The 23,192-nt window shown below is 40.9% G+C and overlaps 1 protein-coding gene across 5 annotated transcripts in view; it reads right to left on the bottom strand.

The window, feature by feature from the left end:
- cdk14 (cyclin dependent kinase 14) overlaps positions 1–23,192 on the bottom strand; it is a 672,936-nt gene that overhangs the window by 160,601 nt on the left and 489,143 nt on the right. For 4 of the 5 annotated variants that reach the window (XM_072575798.1, XM_072575802.1, XM_072575803.1 and 1 more), the window contains 2 exons: positions 20,078–20,217; positions 5,530–5,675 (listed from right to left, as the gene is read on the bottom strand). In XM_072575798.1, the coding sequence (XP_072431899.1) occupies positions 5,560–5,675; positions 20,078–20,217 (256 nt within the window). In that variant the 3' untranslated portion in view covers positions 5,530–5,559. The remainder of the gene's footprint in view (positions 1–5,529; positions 5,676–20,077; positions 20,218–23,192) is intronic. The other variant, XM_072575800.1, reaches the window with a different exon arrangement.

Raw genomic sequence — 23,192 nt, forward strand, 5'->3', positions numbered from 1 at the left:
AAGAATAATTAGCACCTGTGCACACTTAGAAGTCTCAGCAAAATCCCATAATAATGCTATTTCCTCAGGAATTAGGTTCTAGAAACCTTCTGAATTTTTTTACATGGAATCCATTATTTCTTGTTGCTTCTAATTTGTGCTGTAAGCTAAGATCAGGAAGCACAGAGTTCTGAAAGCTCATGCTTCCAAATAAACCTGCTGGACTATCACCTGGTGTTGTGTGATTTTTAACTTTGTACTGAAAAGGAAGTGGAATGATGCTCAGTCTGTGTAGTTAGCAGCTGGATATCTGTTGTACTGTTAGAATTTAGATCAACATTTGAAGTGTCATAGCATTCAAGGCTATGGACCTAGTATGGGAAAGTGGGATGACTGCAGGTAGCAGTACATTTTAAGTGGTACAGAATCAAAAGGGCCAAAGGGTCTCTTTTGTACCATATGATCCTGTAACCTTAATTCGTAGTTTTAGGAGTAAGTAGACAGCAAAGTGTTGGAGCCAGGTTGCTAGTAAAAGTCCCAGGTGCTAAGGGGGCTCAGAAACAGAGCACTGGAGAGTAGGCTTGAATGCTCACAATGCCATAATTGTTTGGTGCAACTGAGACAGATGAGAGCTCAGATAAAGAAAACTCCAGTGGCAGAACTAGTTTAGCAAAGCTACTCATTTGTCAAAAGCTGGATTTGTGCTTGTTTATGTGGTAGAGTACACACACTGTCTACTTTTAAAATAAGTTACTTGCCTTCAGCTAGATTTTAATGTAAGCTTAGCATTCTAGTCTGGAATTATAAGATCTACTTGGCAAAATGTCTTGAGAGTGCCAGTTATGGCACATGGTTTCATGAAGAACATTCCAGTACAATGAAAAAGAACATTCAACATCATGCTCATTATCATTAAATTAAAATATGTTTTTATCAATACCTCATCGATAATACAACTTGGGCACCTAGGCACCATTGTGGATGGATGCGCTGCTTGCAATATATTAGTTTTTCTTTGTGATATTATTTGCAGGCTTGCAGTCTTTCACATATTTTTTCTTGTACAGTACTAGTTACGCAATCTACTGGCACACATGTCACTAAAGCACTTGGCAGTCCCTCAGCTTGTGGCAGTTCCTGAGAATAAAATGCAACACCGCAGTGAGTTTTTGAACCAGGCAAACCGAAGGTTTTATTATGGAATACAGTCCATTCAGCCCATCGACTTCACACCAACTCTCTGAAGAGCATCACACACAGACACGGAGAATATGCAAACTCAACACAGACAGTTGCCAGAGGGTGGAATCAAACCCAGGTCCCTGGTGCTGTCAGCCAGCAGTGCCAACCACTGAGCCATCAAGGTTATGATGTATCAGGCTGAAGAGAAGCAAAGGTAAATACTATTCTGGTAGTAGAATGACTTTTGCTTTCCCAATTTGCAGAATGTGAAATTACAGCAAGGTAACAAAGCCCCTTCTCACCACTCTATTAATCTTTATGCTCAGAAAGAATTAGAATCGAAAAGCTGGTCTGTTCTTCAGTAAACAGGTGTTGTAAATCTCAGTGAGCTTGAGTTTTAAAACAATCTGCTACAGACTCACAATTTACCAGATTTATTCAATTAAAGTTTCATAAATAGCCATTACGGCATCTAACTGTGGCCGCTATTCAATACCATAGACCTGCACAACCATACACATTCACAGTAATGCTAATGTGAAAGGAACTGACCTTCTATTACTGCACATATATTATTATACTTTTTTTTGAAAGACTCTTGACCATTTTTCAGCTTGGCTGTCTTGTAATGTGGGGAGGTGGAGGGGTATGGTGTAGCAGTAATGTCATTGAACCCATAATCCAGAATCCCAGGCCAGAGTCTGGTTCCCAACATGGCAGATAGTGAAACTTCAATTATATTTTAAAAAAATTATCTAGTACTACAAACTAGCCAATCATCAACACTATTGATTTTTGTAAAATCCCTATCTGGGTCACTTAAGTCCTTCAGGGAAGGAAATCTGCTGTTTTTCCCTGGGCTGGTTTACATGTAACTCCAGACCCAGCAATGTGGTAGAACTTCACCAGATTCACCATGGTAACCTTTTGTGGGAGGAGGTCAAGCACAATGTTGGAGAGGCTGGGAGGAGGGAAAGGGAAATTCTGTGATGTGCCTTCAACTTGCAAACAGCTTAACATCAGTCTGCTGGAGCTGTGAGGTTGTAGTGCTAACCACTGTGCTGCCCATAGGTAGCTTGAAAATATCTGAAAAGGACAGATTAGTGATTTCCTTCATTTTATAGCAGAACAAACAGAAGACTTCTCACTATTAGAAGCATTGTATCCCTACAGTGCAAATAGAGGCCTTCGGCCCATCGAGTCTCACTGAATCTCCAAACAGCATCACACCCAGACCAATAAAACAGGGTATTCATCTTCAAAATGGCCCAAGCAAATGGAGAGCTAGGACCCATGATAGGGCTGCAGACCTTTGGCTATTGCAATTTCATTGCTTTTCAATAGTTTGTTTTCTCTAAAGACTTCACTTTTATTCATCAAATAAAACTGTTTCAGTATTACTGTTCGTGGCTCCCACCAGACTTTCACTGAGCAGCTTCAGAGAGCTCCTAACAGCTGTCCACCATGATGGAAAATCTCCAGAAGTCAGATGGTGAATTCTTAATTTGCTCCCTAATGACCTCAGTATATCCAATTAGTTAAACAGCCAACCTCCCCATCCCCGGAAATGTCAGTGTTGAGAATGGAGGTAGCAGACCAATAGGCAGGCTCCTGGTGCCATTTCTTTGCTGTCCTTGCCTCCATTCCAAGCTGTTTGGGACAAGAAAATCCAACTTTCAACTACAGTCATTTTGACACCAACAAACCTATTGGATTAAAAGAAGAGCCCAAAGAAGAAACTTAGCCCTAATATCTGAACAAAGATGGCAATTACATAATTTTAGGAATTATATTCAATGATCATTTTACAGTGGGAGAAGACCATCACCAGTTGAGACACAACGTGGACAGGTGGTTAAGGTGGACAACAATATGCCTGGCCTTACATAGTGAGGCGCTGAGGAGATTTCAGTCTTCAATTGCTCAGCTACAATCTGCACAAAAACATTGCTGCAGCCCAGCATTGAATTTTGGGACAGGAGGTTGATACCAAGCATCCAGACAAACAGCTCCTGGCTCCCAGCAAAGACCCACAGCAGCTTTGAAAACTGCATACAAAGAAGCAGAGTTAATGTACTTCAGGTCAATGACCCATCTTCGTAAAATTCTGATAAAACAGCATCAAGCTGAAATCTGTGAACTCTGTCTCTCTCTCTCTCTCTCTCTCTCTCTCCCTGGATACTGCCTGACCTAAGTGTTCCCAACATTTTCCGCTTTTATGAACAAAATGGAAGTTGTTGTTAAAATGGACAGATTCTAAAGGACCTTGACTTGCAATTGAACAAAGGTCAATTTAGGAAGAGAATACACAAAGATGATAACACCATCAGTATACTTTTTACCACCTGAAAATAAGTTTAAAAGTAATAACACTGATTTGAAGATCTATGTTTTTTTTCATGTTTTGCTGCTACAGGCAGATCCCTGATACAAAATGATGACTACAGCACCCAAATATTAAACGAACAGTCACATGTTAAAAAAACCCACTACCTTACAGGAAGAACTAGTCCATTAACATATTCAGCAATGTAACAGATTGCGCTCTTAGCATGCAAAACCTCTTACATATTTGATTAAAAACTTGCAAACGGGAAGGAATAATGCAAGTCAAGCTTGTAACATGTATGGTACGAAATAAAACACATTTTGTTGAGAAACACAAATCTATAAGCCTCATTGTGCAAGTATTTCTCCCATTTGCAATATGTAGATCAAAATGAGCAGAATTTTTCATTCCCGTCATAAATACGACTTCAAACATCAAATAACTGCAATGGTTCAGCCCGATAACCTAAAAATGGCCTCTCCAGCAAGAGCATTTTATCACATCACTCATAGTGCTTGTTTAAAAAAACAGAAATGTTAATGTTAGCAATGGCATCCCTGGTATAAAGCCAGATGTTTCACCATAGAGTGCCAATTTTTTTTTTAAAACAGAGAATTAATTAAAGCCCATGAATTGGCTTACTGAAATTGTAAACTAATTTTTGTGGTAGAGTCAGGTGATATCTAGTGAATGAGTCATGGATTCACTGGATTCAGAGCACAAATTAAATGTGATGAACAATAGATTTTATAAAGGTGAACTGGTAAAGGATTGTGTTCAACATATTTTTTTTGATCAAATGTAATGACAAACAAATAGGACTTCTGTTCTACCCCAACTTGGAATCCATACTATTTTGTGCATAAATAACAGCTCTTCCCATTTTAAAAAATCATTTCAATCACACTGCTTCTATTATTTTTGCAAAAGTTAAGGAAACTAAAATTTCTAGTTCTAGCAGAACTTGTTCATTTTTAAAAATCCTATTCCTTTTTTCGAAGCTTAAATTTTTGTCTGCAGAGATTATTTTGCCAGAAACACATTCGGTCAGAACAACTGTCAGTACAACCCTGGCCACAGCCTATTTTACATCTTTGGATTAATAGGCAGCCTACAATGGCAAGCCTCAGATAGGGGTGAGAAATCTGGGGAATTCCAACTCTGCAACGTTTTAGAGTGATAAGCTAGCATTGTAAGAAGAAACACATCTGACAAGTGCCGAGAAAAGCAAGTTTGCAAATGTTACAGCATGGCTTACATTCTCTACTGTTACAGTTTTCTTGATATTACTACAAATCAGGGACATGTGGTGGGAGATGATGTGGGGCTGCAGGAATGGAGCCACCAAAAAAAAAAGTTCAGTTTCAATGGAAGAAAGTGGCCTAAGAGTAAGGGGCACACCCAGTAACTCAATATACCAATACTACACTGGAAGCTGTTGAACAATCTCATACTAGTCAAGGAAAATGCAGCCAATTACATTGTGTAACAATCAGCATTGCAGCTTCCAGGTCAGTACTGTTGACCATTATCTACAAATACAGAAATATGCTCAGTACTGAAATCTTTCACAGTCAACTTCTACACTTGAAAATGTAATTTCACCCTCAGCCCAACATGAAAATGAATTTTAAAAGCTCCACATAACATAGCTATTGTTTCCTCAAATTATTGTTTCCAACATGTCTGTCGCAGAGAGGATACAGAATGCACTGACATAGGATGCAGCCAAGACATAACGTGCCAATTCTGATCTTTGCCTGCAGGCGGAGAGGTCAAATAATGCAAATAATCTATTCACCCAGCCAAAAGTCAGGCTAAGACTTTGAGAAACTGAAACCAAAGGTTTTGCTGCAACAACTATTTTAAAAAGTTGTGTAGTCAGTGAATTTAATTATTTGTTTATATACCATAGCGGTCACAATTCCAAATATCAAAAGATACAACTGAAGGAATGACAGTATAGCCTATTCAAGTAATCTGTTGATCAGATAAACACTGCTTTTTTAAACGAATCATTGGTAGTATTATTTTCTTACCTTTGTACTGTAGGCAATGACAATAATTCCTCAGTGCTTGTGGTTCAAAAAACTTTTGCCATGATTGCCACTTCTTCCATAAACCTTTGAACTGTCACCTATCTCAGGCTGCAGCTTCACACTGGGCACCGAGAAAACAGAGGACACTGGCAATGAAGAAAACATGGGTCAAAAATAACAACACTGCTCAAGAGATGATCTGCATATTCCACTTCAGAATCAAGTTCAGTAGATAATCAGCTCAGTTTTTCCAATGATGTCTTTCAAACTCCTGGCTTCAATATGGTAAGGAGCCCTTTACAAATGTATTCAGGGTCTATACAGAGAACAAATAATTTTTCAGGTAAAGTGCAACTTCTATCACTGGTCACTCATTTATAATGCCATGAGTCTTGACTCTTCTAGGTTCAGAACTACCTACTCAAAAACAAAGAATGAAAGGCACATCAATGTTGAAAGCTACATTTTAGATGAACATTAGTCTATATTTGTTTGTGTTGCAACAAACTTTCGAAGCACCTAACCTTTACAAGATTTACACTAATAGTTTTGTTCATCATTTAAAATACAGCCTTGACACTCATTTTCCTTCGGTAAATATTCCAACTTATTCTCGCATTCAGAAACAATTCATTCACATCAATCAGCACTCTTCACTATAGAGTGACAGGCTGGTTCATCCCTGTGGACCTTCATAGTGGGAGCTGATGATTTCAGTCAGGCTGCTTGGAGGAGGATTCATGAAGAGGCAAAGAGTTGTGGAAGTAGCAGAGAATGTGCATTGACCTCCATTCTCCTTTGCATCCAAGCATATCATCCACACGTCACTGAATATTAGACGTCTTAGCTAGGGAATGACGAATAGTGTCAATTTAGAAGTGGGACGGCAAAAAGAATGACTTTTGATACCGGATTAAGAGAAATTGCATTTCCTTTTTTGAAGGCAGAAACTAGTTCTAGAAGATACGATTTTAGAACCAGTCCTGAGTTAACAGCCTGTGTGGTCTTAACAAACATGTTGCATTATGCATAAAAACATTACAAAAAATTCTAGGACAACATTAACTAAATAGGATGATTGACCTCACATTCTATATGTAGGGCAGTGAATTAAATAATATCACAATTAAATACCAAATCAGTTTGGCATCTCGATAGTTAAGAGTCATCAAATTTCATTTCATTTCCTTGTTGTAATTATCTACAGAAAGCAGAATGTTACTTCACTACATCTAAACATTTCTCGAGGCTCGTAGCACTGCTTTTATTTAAAATATGTAGATTTTCATCTTTGGTCTGGCCTTCAAAAGGATTTGCATCAGTCACTGTTTGGAGCTCCACGCAGACCCATTCTGGAAATGAATATCACCTTATGGTTATGCTTGTGCAAATAACCTGCTGAGCGCTGATAAAAGGATTAATACAGCAAAAATCTTAATATGGAAAATAACAAATTAAATTCTTATATTAAAATTACCACCCTTGAGGTATTTTTTTTTCCCAATTTTAATTCCCCTCTGGTGTTCTGTAGAGATTGTGTCTGTTAATGATTGGAACAAGCATTTCTCTGCTGGCAGCCTGTTATAGTGTGATAATACAGGAGCATTTTAAAAAATATTATAATTATATACTGGCAGATCAGGGTTTATCCGCATTATGATAACGAACTGGCAACCGCTTAATAAGACAAAATTAGCCAAGAAGTCCCACTACAATATTCAAAATATGTGGGGCACCATACATTTCTCAAAATTCTGGCAATTCTTAACTGGCCCCCCCCCTTGAGAGAAGAGGATTGAGATGTCACCACACAGCATGGAGCTGGTTAATTTCTTTTACCCAGCAAGAGGCGACAGTCTAATACCTCTCACTATCTTCGCTATTTACGAGTGAAATACTTCAACTCAAATGCCAATCATCAATATAGCAGTTTAAATGGGTGGTACAACAAAATCGCAGAAGCTGCTGTGTTAAGCCAGTTAAAACAACAAAATGTAAAGCTTATTTCATTGAACTAATGAAATTCTAAATCGTTAATCATACTGGTTAGAAGAATTTGTAACTTCTGCATCACCAAATATTCTCAACAATCTATAATGGACCTAACTATGCACAGGCTTACTAATATAATTTTAAACAGCAACTAGCACAAAAGACACTTGTATGAAATCAAAAGGAGAACATTGTACATGGTCATAATTATAATTAAAATTAAATGATAGATGAATAACACATTCTAAAAGATTAATACAAATGCTGATTTCATTTTTATTTCAAAATTAGGCCAGTGTCAATTAATATGAATGTCATTCACCATGTTGGTAGTCAGACACTCAATAGAATGCTGAAAATATCAGATGATATCGTCTGCATCACTGTGTTAATTTTTATAGGATTAGAGAGAAGTTGTGAATGGCTTTAAAGGACAAGGGATACATATTTTTTCAGCCAAAGAAAACAAAGTCTGCTAAAGAGTTTCAGGCCACACAAAGTGTGAAAACCTGGTTCATTATTCATCTGTTTTAGGATGTGGCTTTGAGTTTCAGGATCATAACTTGTAGTTTCAAGGTTAAAGTGTTAAATCTAAGACAAATGGACAGACTGAGAAACTGAAGAATTCCGATGTGAATACAATTTTAAAAGCCTGGATTTATCACACTTAAATTATAACGTTCGTTTATCTTACAAGGTCAGGGCTAATAGAACAAAGGCGTTTTAGAAAGTGGATGCCTTGTTTAGGGACTTCTGCATAGAACCAAGGTGTTTATCATTATCTCCACAAAAGCTCAAACTTAGAAATTCTAGGAAAACGCTTTGTAAAATCCATTAGAAATAAAATTGTGATGGGTATAGTTAAAGTGAATAGCAAAGGCCTTTTTCCGAGGGGTAGGCGAGTCCAAAACAAGAGGGTATATTTTTAAGGTGAGAGAAGATTGATTTAAAAGGGACCGAGGGATATCTTTTTCCACACAGAGGGTGGCTCATATGTGGAATAAACTGCCAGTGGAAGTGGTAAATGCAGGTACAGTTGCAACATTTAAAAGATATTTCGACAGACAAATGAATAGGAAAGGTTTGGAGGGATTTGGGCCAAATGCAGGGAAATGAGACTAGTTTAGTTTGGCAAAGGTGATCGTCATGGATACTTAGGAATGAAAGGTCTGATTCTGTGCTGTGACTTTATGAAAGGAAAATAATTTTTTTGCAGTTTGAACCATCTCAATGCATGTCACAAACAAACACAGAAATTGCTGGGAAAATTCAGGTGTGGACAGAAAGGGTAAATGTTAACTCTGCTCACAGATGCTGCCATACCTGCTGAGTTTCTCCAGCAATTTCTGATCTTGTTTCTGATTCCCAGCATTAACAGTTGTTTGCTTTTATTTTTGTCAAATGCCATAAACAGAGTAATTCAGGAAGGAGCTTTAGTTAAACTGTACTGTTACCGGTGTGTGCTTACCTCCAGAACCAATGAGCTCAGTTTGGGAAACAAACAGGCATTTGTGGCTTTACTTTGACATACGCTGTTTCTCACCAGATTGAGAGAGCCCACAAGAGTTGAAATCAGTGAGGACTGCCCTCCGGCAAAGAAAATGCTAGCTACCTCATTAATCATGCTGAATGCAGCCTGGGATTGGGTGGGGGGGGGGGGGGGGGGGGGGTTCGGTATTAAACTGCTTACAGTGGCTAATTTGGAGTAGAATGCAATCATGCTTTGGCCTGTCAAAAGTCCACGAATTTAATTGAGCTTATCTATTAGTCTTTCTCTGTGGCCCGTTTTCTGAAGTGACCAACTGAGGCTTCTGATAACAGAACACATTTGACCTCTCCATCCAGTAAAAAGGAACTTGCAATGCCCTTGTTCTGGCTGCAGTATTAACTTGTACCCATTGTCTCACCACATGCAGATCCTGTCTGAAGTATCCTCAAAAAAAGGTATGTGCAGTGCCAGGATTTAAACTTGTGGGTAACGGGAATGAGCACCAGTGATGCTGTCACTTCACCAGTCTCTTGTTCTGCCACCTCTGACTGGCCAGCTCCCACCAATTGGCTGACTTCAAGGAAAGACACAGGAGGGTTGCTCTTGAGAGAAAGGGAACATGAAAGCAAGTCGTGCAGGCTTACAGCATCCACAGATATCAAGGACCGAGGAATGACAGAAGTGTGATGGGAGTTGGAAGATTTTAAATGAAGCAGCTTTCATTTTTAATAGCTGCAGCACTTCTTGAGGCAAGTTCCAATGTTGGCAACAACCTTCCTCAGCATCACAATAAAGAGATAAGTGCTGCACCACACTCAGTCAGTCTGTTTGGGATCATGGAATTTCCACAAAGAGTTGGTGGGCTGTGTATGTGTAGTGAGAAGCAGCTGTGAAGCTCACAGCAGTGCTAAGAACAACAATAGAGCACAGAATCAGGCCCTTTGGCCCTCCAAGCCTGCTCCAACACATTCTGCCATTCCATACTCAAATTGTCTTCACTTAAGGATCTGTATCTCTCTATTCCCTCCTTACTCCTATTCATTCAGGGGGCTTCTTGAGTGCTACTATTGTATCTGCTTCCACCACCTCCTCCAGCAGCAATCACCACCTTTTGTGTGAAAAACTTGCCTTGCACATCACTTTCAAACTTCCACCCCCAACACCTTGAACCTGTGTCCCCTAGTAATTACCCCTTCATCTTGGGGGAAAAAGCCTCATACTTTCCATGTTTTTCACAAGCTTATAAGCTATTAAGTTGCCCCTCAATCTCCTGCGGACCAGTGAAAGAGTGTGAGGTGAAGCAATAGAAATTAGATATAAATTGCAATTGATGTGAGTTCTTGGTGACAGGTTGGCATATTGAGCAGAGTGAGAGGCTCATCATTGGAAGCCTGATATTTGAAGACACTCTACTGATGACGACCGGTTTGAGCTTCTTGCAAACAGTGCTTTCGGACCCTTGAGGCTGGATCAACCACAACAGCAACATGGGTCCTTGGTCTTGGCGATGTTTATCTGCTGGGCCTCTGAAGCCCCATGTAGATGGTTAGCATTAGTCCTGACCTTCTGAAACAAGGTCTCCATGTCCAGCGTCAGAAAGCCTCAGAGCCCATTCTCTGCTATGCTGAGTCTTTCCCAGATCATTGTGTCATGACTTCCAGCAAATGGCCCAGTTCGAAAGTACTCCCCTTTTAAGAGATCCAAGCTTGTTTTAAGAATTACAGGTTAGTGGATTTGATGCTAGCCTCATGATTCTGTGCCTTCTGCAGAGACATAGTGTGACATTTGCCTGCTGTGTACATTAGAAGCAATGCATGCTGAGATATCATGCCCTCTGACGCCCAAAGCAATATTGATTCCATACCCTGCAGCTGGGGTTCAGTCTCAGCAGCAACACTGTCCAACTCTTGTGAAAAAGAGCACACAAAATTGCACAAAGTGCCCTGCACTGTCTGGGCCCTGTAGTCCATCTTTGATTCCTGAACTCACTGCTGCTTCATTGCTGGTGGCAAAGATGGCAGCACTAGGCCATCTGAAATTACTCAGGAGCTCCATGGACTGGATTTTACACTCCCCAGGCAGAGAGTTTGAAAGCTGGGCAGGCAAGCCCGGACCCTCACTCCTGTCCCCAACACAATTTTTAACAGCAACGGCTATGGTGTTGGTTACATGCTCACCATCAGGCCAATTAAGGGTCTTAACAGGGCAATTAGTGTCCATTTAGGGTCTTATCTTCCCTCCAAAATGTCATTAATGGGACAAAAGGAGATGCCCATGCCACCGAGCAAGCCCATCAGTTTATGTTTTGTCTCACTCTCACTGCACAGTCTGTCATTCCTCTTTCTCCTTGATTATCTCTCGAGTGTCATGCATCATCATCATCAACGATCGCTTGCAGACGAGGATGACTCTTTTCCACTCTCAGGGAAAGTCCATAGGTGGCTGTAAAGACTGATGTGGCTTCCACATGCTCCATTACATTAGGGGCAGAAAATGGTCATGGGAAGGTGTGGTTGGGGCGTTGGCACAGCCAGATACTCCTTTTGCTGTTTTCGCCTGGCTTCCGCTTTGCCTCCCCCAATGGTGAGTCTCAAGGTGCTCAATGCTTTTTTGGATGTTCCTCCTCCATTTTGGACATTCTAAGGCCAGTGATTCCCTTGTGTCTGTGGGAATGCCGCATTTTGGGAGTGAGGCCTTAAGGCTATCCCTGAAGCCCTTTCTCTGTCCACCTGGGGCTTGCCTGCTGTTTTGAAGCTGGGAATAGAGCACCTGCTTGGGGAATCTTGGGTCAGTCATGTGGACTGTGTGCCCAGCCCATCGCAGCCATTCAAGGGTGGTCAGAGCCTTGATGATGGGGATATTGGCCTGGTTGAAAACACTGATATTGATTGGCACGTCTTTCTTCCCAGTGGATTTGCAGAATCTTGTTCCAGCACCTGGAGGTATCTGCTGTCGAAAGTCCACATCTCAGAGCCTTGTAGGAGAGCAGGAACCACCACAGCTCTGTGAACAATGTTCTTGGTATTGGAACTGATGTTGTTGTCCTCAAACACCCTTTTCCTCAGGCGGCCGTAGACTGAGTAGCACACTGGAAGCAATGCTGGATCTCTTTATCAGTAGCTGCTTTGGCCAACAGGACATTGCTTGGTCAAATCTCATGCACTTTGTGGCAGACTGCCTTTGGCTTAACCCTCACACCTGGCCACAAAATAGTACTTTTGAGAATGGAGGAGAGGGTAGCAAGGTTCAGGCAGAGTAGTTTGACCACAACACCAGTTTCTTTGCCTGCACAGATCGAGCATAAAGGTGTTTGCCAGGGTTGAAGGTAGTTTTTGAAGTTTATCTTAAAATGTTTCTCCAAGAGCTTAGAATGATCAATTGCTTTCTCTTCCTTACAACAATACACTCAGTTATGCATTAAATTAATTTAAATTAGAATTTGGCAGGGGTGGGGAAGGTTGGGAACAATGTTTGCAAGTACCCTTCTGAACATATCAAAAAACAGATTTTCAGATTATGGAATCCAGACTGGAAGTGCACGCAAGGTAACACATCTCATCTTCCTGCAAAACAAAAATAAAGTTGAAATAATGCTTACTTGTTCCCAGCAAAACACTACAAACATTTAATTTATCATCTGCTTTCTCCAACTCCAGAATGCCACATAGACCCCACTGGTAAAATCTGTCTGCAGGAGCTGTCAGTCACTTTTCACAGCAAACCTCAGGAACTGACAACTGAAAATTCACACGAAATAACTACAATGATGATTGATGATTTAGATTTGTGCTCCCTACATCCAATTTTAAATGAAATGTGTCAATTTTTCCAAAGTTTCAGATGCCAGTAGCCACATCCAGTATAAATAAAACATACGCTGCTGTTGTCAGATTAATGATGTGTATAGTATAAAGCTTAACAGCACCACTCTTCAAAAGAAATGAAATATACATCACAGAAAACTCAAATATCTTTAGATAAGGCTTTAATTAAAAAAATGCATATTTGTTACAATGTGTAACCCCCATGCTCCTTTGAAAGCTAAATGTGAACTACAAGAGATCTCTGTATCAGCTAATAGACCATCAACTTTGAATTGAAGCAGTTGGACTGTATAAGTTACTCTGTCTTCTAGTGCTCCAGGCAAACAATTAGAGTGACAGACAAGAGGGACATGACTGATGCAGTGCTGTATTTCAACAACAGAAACATCAGGAGCACAACGCTGATTCCTATACCTGGCCTCTACCATACGAGAAAAATACTGAGGGACAGACAAAAACAAAAAAGAGCCCATGAAAATATAGCAGCTTACTAATGAAAGGTCTTAGTATCTCAGATTTGATGGAACAATCCAACTTTAGTTAACAGTTCACTCATTAAATTTGATGCAATACTATTTTTGATGTGACTCGCATAGATCCAGGAGCACAGTAGACTATTGCGTTAAAAAGCACAGAATGAGATTCCACAGGAGTGATTGCTTGCCATCATTGTAAGTTCAGGCAGTGCAGCATCGTCACCTAAAGTTTTGCCAATGGGAAGCAAGTCTAGTAATAGTTTTACAAAGTTTCTTCACTGTGGGTTCAATTTCTAGCTGTTCCGTCAAGAGCTTCCCTAAAGTCTCTTTCCAATAGAGGGGAGGCAATGCATCAGGCTGTGTGCATGACGCAAAGATTGTGATCTTGTACAAGAACAAGAATGACCACAACTACTGTAACAACTACCATGGTAGATTCCTTCCGAGTACTGTCCATATTGCCTTTAAAAGACTACTGATCATGGCTGAATGGACCTACCCAAAATCCCACTGTGGTTTTAGAACTGGAAAATCCACAAGTTACATGATCTTCGGTCTCCTAACTGCAAGAGAAAGCTCATGAACAATGGAGACGACCATACACTGTCTTGAGTGACTTCAGCAAGACTGATTACACAGGATACAATCATTACCAAGGGCAAAACCAGAAGTTGCTGGAAAAGCTCAGCCAAACTGGCAGCATCTGTGAAGAGAAATCAGACTTCATGTTTCAGGTCCTGTAATCCTTTCTAAGAACTGGTTCAGAACCGACTGAGCTATTCCAGCAATTTCTGTTTTGCTTCTGATTTATACAGTATCCACAGTCCTTTCAGCTTTCATTTCGAAGGGCACTTGTGGTGCAATGATATTGTCTCTACTTCTGAGCCATGAGACTTGGGTTCAGGTTCCACCTGCTCCAGAGGTGTGCAATAACATCGCTGATCAGGTTGACTGAAAAATATACACTCATTCCGGAGGGCAAGCATAGTGCAGTGACAGTGTTTCTTTCTTCGGGAGAGAAGGCCTGGCTTCCCCTGTGGTAGTCGTAACACCAATTGATGGTTTGACTACTTTCATCAAATGAATGATTGCCATACAGCCAAAGACCTTCTGAACAGTAAGATGGCTGCTTAGCCTACACCACCACTACAAGGAGAGCTGGAAGATAAATAAGATAATGGTGGGCGCTGACATGTACAAGTTGTAGACAGTTGCAGACAATCAAGACCTCTGGAGGCTGCTGGCCCAGAGGGGCATCAGAAACAGAGAGAAATGGTAAGCTCAGTTGGCTAAGAGTTCTCAGAGAAAATAGCCCAACAAATGTGATATGACTTTTACAGCATCTCAATCATTAAGCACAGCGAGAGGCAAGGTAGGGGCCTGACCCAACGCTGGTGATGTTTATCACAGTTGATCGCAAAGGTGTAAACCACCTTCTCGCAAGACAGATGACCACCAGAAGGGAATGGAATCAGATCCAGCATCACCAAAGCATTGTCTGCACTGTACACATCACAACTTTCTTTCTGTTCACTAACACACCATAGGTTAAACACAAAAGGGGAATTTTCTGAATTCTTGGTCCTTGTAAAGGCCTTAGCTCTGTACAATTTACACCTGGAAAGCCTGCACATCCACCACTTGTTATTTTTAAAACATTAATTTAGCCAATCACATTACTGAAACTCCCTGAAACCAAACACAAGCCCTTCATTCACAAGTGAGAAACTTCAAAAGATTGAAGTTCAATTCGCAAAAGCATAGAATGGCGACCTCTCAGAGAATCGTGATATTTTGGCATGATGCATTTGCTTGATTACTCCCATAAACATACATTCTGCCTCATTGATCCAACAGACTTATATCTGCCAAAAAGTAACCAATACTGCAGGTTTGACAGTAGATTGATACAATGATTGACAACAAGCCACATAAATTACTAACTGCTTCTTGGGTGATCCAATTAATTCTACCAGTGAAGAAGTCTGCAGCATTCATCCCAGGTGTAGCGACTGAGTCAATCCACAGTAGCAAGTTTCATTGGGCTTCTTTTTGCAAGAAAAAGAGGAACGTTGATTAATTTTTCACAAAGAGGAAAAATCACAAGATACGTTTTGTCAAGAAAGACAACAGAAAGCCACCCAACCCAGTTTGGTTTCTTGTGCCACCACTTGACACGATGTACTTTTCTGTGGGAAATGGTCCTTACATAATTACTCAATGGCAACCTTTTGGCCTGACAATTAAAGGATTTTTTTTTAAAGTCATTCGGGAGATGAAGGCTGGTTAGGACAGCATTTATTGCCCATTCCTTATTACCCAGAGGGCAGTTCAAGAGTCAACCACATGGCTGTGGGTCTAGAGTCACACTTAGGCCAGATTGTATTAAGGATGGCAGTTTCCTTCCCTAAGGGGCATTAGTGGAGCAGGTGGGTTTTCCTGACAATCAAGAAAGGATTCATGGTTATAATTGGAATCTTAATTCCAGTTTTTTGTTGAAACTGAATTCAAATTTTACCATCTGCTGTGGTGGAATTCAAATCAGAGTCCCTGGAATGTTAACAGGACTATTCAATCCATCAATAATATCACGAGGATATTGCCTTCCCCAGCACCTCCTCTTGGAATTATTGCAAGGAAAACATGGAACATCCTTAGCATTTTGGTTTCATTGAGAAGCTTGTGAAAGCATGATCGTTGTTGCTTTATACTAAACTGTAGAGAAGCTGATAGCTAATTTTGTATTACTTTATATATATCTGTAATATACTTTCATTCCCATCCTAATAATTAAAAAGGTCTAGGTTTGAGACTAAGTACTAACGGTTAAAGAAAGCATTAAACATCAGACACAAATTCCTTAGAGACGCTATCACCCAACTTACGTTACTTGTGCAAACATTTGAGCTTCTACTGTAACTAATGCAGTACTTCTACTGTCAAAAAATGTTATAAGCTCTGGTTTTAGTGTCTAACTTATATCATGGATTGCAAAATAATATTTAGTTTTGTAATTTTAGTTTGCATATAAATCTTGTGCTCATACTGAGGAACTCAGACAGGGGATGCATTCACTGGGACACAAGGTCTTTTGGGGTCAAGGCAATGGGTTGCCTCTTGCTATTGAGTCAGGGGTAGGGCCAATCTATATGTAACTAGATGTCTTATTTCACTAGGAACATGCCTGTGGCCCTTCATGGATGGCCTGCTAGAGAAAGGTTTTTGCTCACAGTAAAACCCGATAAGTAAAAATCTAAGGGATCAGCCCATAAATTTGAGTAAAGTGGATAAGATTTTTTTAAAAGTGATTTAACTTCTAATCAGGCTTGTTTTTGGGTTCTTGAATTGAAAGGGATCCAAGTTTTACTTCAGGTTTCCTTATTATTTATAGCCTGGGCACATGCGACTCGTGTGATGCTTAAATTGTCGCTATTCATTGCTGCATGTAGCAAGGGTAACATAAGAAAAAAATCTTTTTCACACAAATACCTAGGTTATAGAATGAACCAGCTGGAAAATGTGGTGGTGACAGGTTCAACTTCGCCATTCAAGAGCTGTTGGATGGTTATTTGGATCGTAATCATGTGCTTTGAGGTGAAAAGAAAACTGGATACGATCTAAAATCCAGCAAAAGTCCCAAATTTTACCCTCTTTATCTTAAACTGGGGAGATACAACCAAAGAGAAAACATTTGCTGATCTTGGGAAGAAAGTTAATTGTCTGGCATTGGAGGTTGCATTTATGCATAATGAACCACTGTTTATAAATATATCTCCAGAGCCAACTTGGAAATTATTCACCCCCACCCTTATTAATCAGGACAATTCTGGTGAAATGAATGACACAGCATTTGAATAACTGGTAGTCCAGATAAGAATTCCTGGTGTTATATTTCAGACGACTCAAATACTCAGTGAGCAGAGATCACCTGTCAACTCACCTAAATGACCAATAATATATTCAATCCAGTACTCTGGTGAATCAGAGATGACATGCAGGTTTTGCTGTGTGGTCAACTCTTCCTTATGTTCCTGGAGAACTGAATTGACCAGGTCTCTGGAACTGTGTTGCAGTTATCACCTGCATGCTGCTAGACAAGCTGCTTTGACTTTCCGGAGGTGGAATCACTCCCGCAGTGCTTTGAATGACCAGATAACTAAAAGAAGGTTAGAATTTTGGCAATAACAACCAGAACAGCTGGAGTCACTAAGGACTCATCTAAGTTAGATTCCACTTGAGCCAAGACCTAGGAGTTGTGTCCTTCCCTGGAGGGAGACAGGTAATTGATCCTGGGCCAATACAGCTGTTTTCAGTCCTGACTCTTCTCCTCCTCTGTGATTGCATCATCCTCATCCGCCAGTTGTTGCTGTAACTAATGTAATATGCATTTGCTCAGAATCATTAAACAGGCAGGCTTTAGTCCTATGGCAACAGCAAAACCTGGCTCCACGTGGACTGAAGAACAACATTAACGTTTCTATAGCAGCCACATTTTTTTTCCAGCTGAACTGATTAGAGTCTGTTTCCCTATATTTGGCATTTGTGTTCTTAGTAAGGATTTAATATCAAGTCAAGTCTACAGCAGAAAATTCCACATTCAAATTCCCCACGGTGGAGGAGTGTTTTTCTGACTGGAGGTCTGTGACCTGTGCTGTTGTGCAAGGATCAGTGCTGGGACCACTGCTGCTTGTAATTTCTACAAGCAATTTGGATGAAAATGTAGGTGGTCCGATGACTAAGCTCACAGACGCAAAAATTATTGGAACTGTGAATAGTGAGGAAGGTTGTCACAGGATACAGCAGGTTACAGGTTAGTTGGAAAGTTAGCCAGAGAAATGGCAGATGGAGTTGAATCCAGACAAGTGTTAGATGATGCATTTTGTTTGGACTAACAGGGCAAGGGGAGTACATGATGAATTGTAGGAGCCTGGGAAACAGAAGATCAGAAAGAGTCAAAGCGTGTGGTGCTGGAAAAGCACAGCAGGTCAGGCAGCATCCAAAGAGCAGGAGAGTTGACATTTTGGGCATAAGCCCTTCATCAGGGAGGTGGAGGGAGAAGGGGGTTGAGAAATAAATAGGGGAGTAGGGGTGGGGAGAAGGCAGCTGGGAAGGCATTAGGTGGATGCAAGTGGGAGGTAATTATGCTAGGACGGTAAGGAGGGTGGAGAGGATAGGTGGGAAGGAAGATGGGCAGATAGGCCAGGTCAAGAGGACTACAATTGGTTGGTGATGGGTTGGATGATTGGATCTAGGATATGGTGGGGGGAGTCGAGATTGGAAACTTGTGTAGTCGACGTTGATGCCGTGTGGTTGTAGAGTCCTGAAGCAAAAGATAAGACGTTCTTCCTCCAGCTTGCAGGTGGCTTTGGTTTGGCGGCAGAGGAGGCCCAGGATTAGCATGTCATTAGGGGAGTTGAGGAGGCTGGCCACAGGGTGGTGGGGTTAGTTGCGGACTACAGATGTTCTCCGAACTGCCCAGTGAGTTGGGTGTCTTGTCTCCCCGATGTAGAGGAGACCACATCGAGAGCAACGGATGCAGTAGATGAAGTGGGTGGATGTGCAGGAAAAACTCTGCTGGATTTGAAATGAACTTTTAGGGTCATGGATTAGACTTGGGGAGGGCAGGTTTTACACCTCATGTGATGGCTGAGGAAGGTGCCAGTTGTAGAGGGTGGCGTGGGAGTTGCAATGGGAATGGTCTCTGCAGAAACAGATAGGGGTGGGGTGGGGAATATATTTTTAGTGGTGGGGTCTGACTGCAGGTGGTAGAAATGGCAGAGGATGATGTGCTATATCCAGAGATTCGTAGGGTGGAAGGTGAGGAGCATGGGGGTTCTATCTTTGTTGGGGTAGATGGGTGGGGTTCGAGGGCGGAGGTGTGGGAAGTGGAGGAGACGTGATTGAGGGCATTGTTGATCATGTGGGATGGGAAATTGTGGTCCTTGAAATAGGATGCCATCTGGAATGTCCTGGAATGGCATATCCATAGTTTCTTAAAAAGGTAGCTAGACAGGTAGATAAGGGTTTTGAGGTGGTACGGGAGTTACTTACCCTTATTAGTTTAGGCATTAACTACATGAGGAAGGAGGCTTAAAAAAAGTGTATTTGTATTAGTTATCAGAGAGTTTAGACAAACGGGAATTGTTTTTGCTGAGTGTAGGTTGAGGGGTAATCTGATGGATATATATACAATTATGAAAGGAATGAACAGGGGTGCATAGTCAGAATCTTTTTCCTAGGGTGGAAGTGTGTCTGTCTGTCCGTCCGTCCGTCCGTCCGTGTGTCTTTGTCCGTCCGTGTCTGTGTGTGTGTGGCCATTTAAAGACATGTGCGAGGCAAGTTTGTATTTTTACAGAAGGTGGGAGGTACCTGAATGCACTACTGTGTACCAGAGGTGGTAGAAGCAGATACAATAGTAATGTTTGAGAGCCAATTAGATAGATACACAAATGTACAGGGCATAGAGAGATACAGATCATGTGAAGACAGATGGGATTAGCTTAGAATGGCATCATGGTTGGTTGAGACATGGTGGGCTAAAGGACCTGTTCTATGTTTGAAGTAAACCGATAAGTAAAATGGTAACTTGAATACTGCTACTTTTGACTTGATAGTTGATGTTAGTGCCAGAACTGTCAAACTTGAAGTAGTACTATTTGTTAAACAAGTAGCAAAAGAAAAGTTTTAGTAACAATAATACCCATCTTTGGGCATCTCAAAGAAATAGATTGAGTAGAATCTGGATTAAAGCTGGAAATAATACTCACTGTCTGAGAGTTCCCAAAGCCGTGGAGGAAGATCACTGAAGTACTCATGGTTCAGGGCAGCGTGAGCCGACAGTCTGTTTTTTGGAAAGCACTGGAGAAGCTTTGAGGCAAGATCTTCAGCATGGGGCACATAATCTAGTCTGGAATACAAGGTTGTAAAAGGATATAAACATCTATTCGAAAGTAATCACCCAAAATAAGATCAATGCTGCACTAAAAATGAAAATAGCAGCTGAGGCTACAAAGCACACCAATAATTAGTTGCAACATGAAAGCATTGCTTCTAATGAAATGCTATGCATTTTTTGCATTCATGAGAGAAAAAAAATTACCAAGTAAAAACACTGTAATCAATATAAATTCACCCAAACTCCTGAAAAATAGATAAAAGGAAATTGATGCCTGTCTCAAGGTAAATAACAAAATTAACAAATGGAATCAATGACAACTCTTAATGTTCGATGTATTAATGGTCTTCAAAGATATCTAAGAATGTTTAGATATCTATGCTTACAACCAGGAAAAAATTAAAGCATTTTTGTAATTTATGCTCAGATTCCACAGCCAGTTTGAACCAAATTTTCAGCAGGAGTGATGATAAAACAGTCTTGTTTATTCTTATACCTGGACCTAACCTACTTGAAAACCCTGGAGAAAGAATATAGCACAGTTAAAAGTGTGGGTGCTGTCATGGGGGCTGTTTGGTTTCAGTAGGAATGCATCCTCTTGAAACAACAGGATCCTGAATTTCCAAAATTTCCCACATTTCACTAACTAGTAAAGAGCTTCTTGCTCTGGTTCCAATTGTTTCCTTGCCCTATAATGTAACAAAATCTATGATAAAATCTATTCCTATCCCAAAGTTGGGAGAACGTGTTTCTTTCTTTTTGTAAAAAGCCTTTGAGAGTAATTTTTTGTCATTTCTACCATATACAGCTGATACAGTAAAAACGAGACAGCGTTCCTCCAGGACCAAGGGTGCTACATGGACAGCACAAACTACACACTTATACACAACATAAAGTGCATGAGAAGTGCAAGTTACAGTGTAATAGAAGAATGACAAACAATGGACATTTTTCTAGCAGCAATTTGAAATTGTGCAAAGAATTTCAGATGGAAAAAAGACCGATAATACTATGTTAAGGAGCCTGATATCTTGGGGGAAGGAACTTGCACAGTCTGGCCGTGAAAGACCAAATGCCCCAGTATCTTCTGCCAGATGGCAGGAGGGAGAAGGGTTTGGCTGAGGGGTGCGTGGGGTCTTCCACAATGGTCTGAGCCTTTTGGATGTAACATGCGGTGTAAATATCTGTAACGAAGGGAAGAGAGACCCCGATGATCTTCTCAACTGTCCTCACTATCTGTTGTAGGGTCTTACGATCAGAGACGCTACAATTACTGAACCAGGTAGTGATGCAGCAGCTCAGAGTACTCTCAATGGATCATCTGTAGAATGTGGTGAGGATGGGGAGGGGGTGAGAGATGGGCTTTCCTCAGCCTGCGCAGAAAGTAGAGACACTGCTGGGCTTTCTTGGCTATGGAGCTTGTGTTGAGGGTCCAGGTGAGATTCTCCGCCAGATGTACGCCAAGAAATTTGGTGCTCTTTATTATCTCCACGGGGAAGCAGATGTCCAGTGGAGAGTGGTCACTCCATGCCCTCCTGACGGCAACAACCACCTCTTTCATCTTGTCCACATTTAGAGACAAGCTGTTAGATCTGCACCAGTCCGTTAATCACTGACCTCCTCTCTGTATGCTGACTCATTATTTATGCTGCTGAGACCCACTACAGTCATATCATCAGCGAACTTGATGATGTGATTTGACCTGTGCATCACTGCACAGCTGTGTGTCAGCAGAGTGAACAGCAGTGGACTGACCACACCTCCCTGGGTGCCCCATGCTCAGCGTGATGGTATTGGAGATGCTGTTCCCAGTCTGGACTGACTGACATCGCTGACTGTTAAAATATCTGACAGTAGTTTCAAAAAACAGCTGTATTCAAAACCATTACATTTTCAACTTGCAACTTCATAGTTTAATGTCTCCAGCTCTAACTAACAGTCCTGGATTCAGTGCCCTAGATCTAAACAACTGTGTCATTTATGCCATTCTAGTTTTCACCTTTATTACTCTGACCAAACATTTATTCTAAAGAAGCTGTTAATTTTTAGACAAGCCCTCCCACAACTGGAATGTTGGACTGAAAATACCAACAAATGATTGAATGATAGTGAGGCAATTTTAATTAACTGTCACTCTCAATCTTGTCACAATCACATGAATCATAAAGCTGTCTCATAATGTGTCCGCAAGTGATGCAATCCATTAACACAATTTCAGTACTTCATTGGCTCTTGTTATATACATTCAGATGTTATACATTCCTAAATTTAGCTCAGTCTCACAGCAAATCATACAGAAGAGATCTTGCAGCCAATCAAATCTGCCCTTCAAAAATACACAATCAACAATGAGCCCATTACCTTGAAAGCTATGACAGTTCAAGTGTTCACCTAAGCACTTTTAAAGGTTAAGAGGTTACCTTCCTCAACTACCCTCCCAGGCAGTACACCACCCTCTGTGAGAAAGTGTTTTCGCTCAAACCCTCCTCTAAACCTCCTGCCTTTCACCTTAAAAATGTGCTCCCACATGAGAAGGAACCAGTTGCTTTCAAACCACCCTGTCAATGTCACTCAGAATCTGACACACCTCGATCAGGTCTCCTCTCAGCCTTCTCTGCTCCAAGTAAAACAACCTGATCGTTTCCAGCCCCTCTTTGTAACTAAGATGTTTCATCCCAGGCAACATCCTGAGTGAATCTCCTTTGCACCTTCTTCTGTACAATTACATTCTTCCGAGAGTGTGGCTACCAAAGATGCATGCGGTACTCCAGCTATGGCCTAACCAAGGGTCAATACAGCTCTCACATAGCTGCCTTGCTCTTATTATGTATAGTTCGACCAGTTACCTTTTTAACCACACTATTAACTTGTCCTGCCATCTTCAGGGATCTGTGGACAGTTTTCCCAAGATTCCTCTGAGCTTCCTAATTTTAAATATTATTCATATATGGAACTTCTGCCATGTTTTCAGTTTCATAAGACTATCA

Source organism: Chiloscyllium punctatum, chromosome 8, assembly GCF_047496795.1.
Source record: "Chiloscyllium punctatum isolate Juve2018m chromosome 8, sChiPun1.3, whole genome shotgun sequence".
Classification (NCBI taxonomy): domain Eukaryota; kingdom Metazoa; phylum Chordata; class Chondrichthyes; order Orectolobiformes; family Hemiscylliidae; genus Chiloscyllium; species Chiloscyllium punctatum.